Raw genomic sequence first — 1,737 nt, forward strand, 5'->3', positions numbered from 1 at the left:
TTAAAATCCCCATTATCATCATCCAATAGCTTTTCATTTTTTTCCAGATTACTATTATTCTTGTAATGATTTTTTTTAAACATTCAATCACTATTTGTCATTTTGCTTGTAAAAAGACTTTACCCAACATGAAATACTTCTCAGATCTGTCTAGTTGTGAGCCTCAGTTTCTTCATCTTTAGGCCTGGGGATTAAGAATTCTTTCCATGGCTACAGGATTGTTGAAGGGGTTTCAGAAAATTTCGTATGTAAAGCAGTTAGTGCTATTAAAGACTTGTGTTTTTCAGATAAACTATGCCTGGGTGAGGTGGTGGGACAGTGGTAATGGGTCCACATGAGGAAGGTCCTGAGTTCAGGTCCCAGGTCTTCATGTAGTCTTGGAAAATGGAGCTTTTGAAGGGATAATTTGCTGTGATAGTAGCTGTTTTGGTTCAGATGGACCTAGATTTACATAACACACCTTTGAGACTGACCTTTAAAATGAAACCCCCCTTCCGTGAATTGTAAAAATGCCTTGCTTTGTGTATTCATTTTTTAAAAAGTTTATTTCTTGAGATAGAGAATCAGAAAGACAGCACCCCCAAAAGGGTCTCCACACTGCAGCCCATCCCCAGCCTCAGTCAGCCCAGGATCAGACACAGGAGAGCCAGGCATACTTAGGAGGCCTCTGGATAACCCAGAATCCTTCCATGTGGGCCAGATTAGGAAGGCATCAACAGCCAATCCCTGCTTGGTCAGTTCAGTTCCTCAGGCCCAGTTTCCCCAAATCTTGGTTTTCCCCAAATTTTGGTATTGCAGAACTTGGTATTTCAGAAAGGGACTGTGGCTATTAACAGGTCAACATGTTCGCGCTTGAGATCGGGAAATTCACGATCTGGAGAAATGAGGGAAGTGCCTCAGCTCACAGTCTGACAGCAGCAGAGCTGGAACTTGAATCTTGGTGCTCTGACTTTCAGGCCCGCACGCTCGGGTAATTAAGCGACTTTAGCCAGGGAAAGGAAGCCAGCGACCTCGGAGTCTCCATTTCCTCACCTGCGAAATGGGGTCAATCACCGGCCCTCCTAGGTGGGCGTGGCCCAGCCGCGAAGCCACCCTTTCCTGTGGCTGCGACACTGGACAGTAGAGGGAGGACAGAACTGCGGGGCGGTTGCGGTTGAGAAGGGGCGGAGCTCTTGAGGCTAGAGGCGGAGATTCGCGTATCCGGGGCGGGGCCCGAAGGTTACGCGGCTAGATGGGCAGTGGGCGTGACCAGAGAGCCTGCGAATAGGATTGCAGGTCCCTGGGCGGGGCTTCGAAGTCAGGGTGGGGTCTCGTGGCTCCGATGGGTGAGTTTTGAGTAATGGGACGCGGACTGGGTTTAGGGAGTCTGGAGGCTGGTTTGGTGGTTTGGATGGACAGTGGGAGGGGCCCTGGAGAAATCTCTAAGGTGCTGGGGGACGTGGCCTAGCCGAGCCAAGCGGGTCAGTGAACTCGAAGAACCCCGCTCCACTTTTGAGGAGCAGTGGGCGTGGCCTCCAGCCACTCAGAAGACGGAGAGCTGGCCGCGCGCTTGACCACTGCCTTCCTCCGCGGGCCACCTGCATCCTTCCGCACGACCAGAGGGAGCGCTAGGGAGGGCGAGGCGTGGAACGTAGGGTGGGAAGCGGGCTTCTCCTCCCGGAAGTGGGCGTGGCGCGCTGCGTCCCCAAGGCCCTGGTTGGGCGCGGCGCGGCGCGGGGGCGGAGCCTGCGCGCGGCG

The 1,737-nt window shown here is 52.8% G+C and overlaps 1 protein-coding gene across 1 annotated transcript in view; it reads left to right on the forward strand.

The window, feature by feature from the left end:
* Window positions 1-1,248: 1,248 nt before the first annotated feature.
* CORO1C (coronin 1C) overlaps window positions 1,249-1,737 on the forward strand; it is a 92,572-nt gene continuing 92,083 nt past the window's right edge. Inside the window, exon 1 of the mRNA XM_027773078.1 lies at window positions 1,249-1,325. Within this exon, the coding sequence (XP_027628879.1) occupies window positions 1,322-1,325 (4 nt within the window). The 5' untranslated portion in view covers window positions 1,249-1,321. The remainder of the gene's footprint in view (window positions 1,326-1,737) is intronic.

This window comes from Tupaia chinensis, unplaced genomic scaffold (genome assembly GCF_000334495.1).
Source record: "Tupaia chinensis unplaced genomic scaffold, TupChi_1.0 Scaffold000320_1, whole genome shotgun sequence".
NCBI lineage: Eukaryota > Metazoa > Chordata > Mammalia > Scandentia > Tupaiidae > Tupaia > Tupaia belangeri.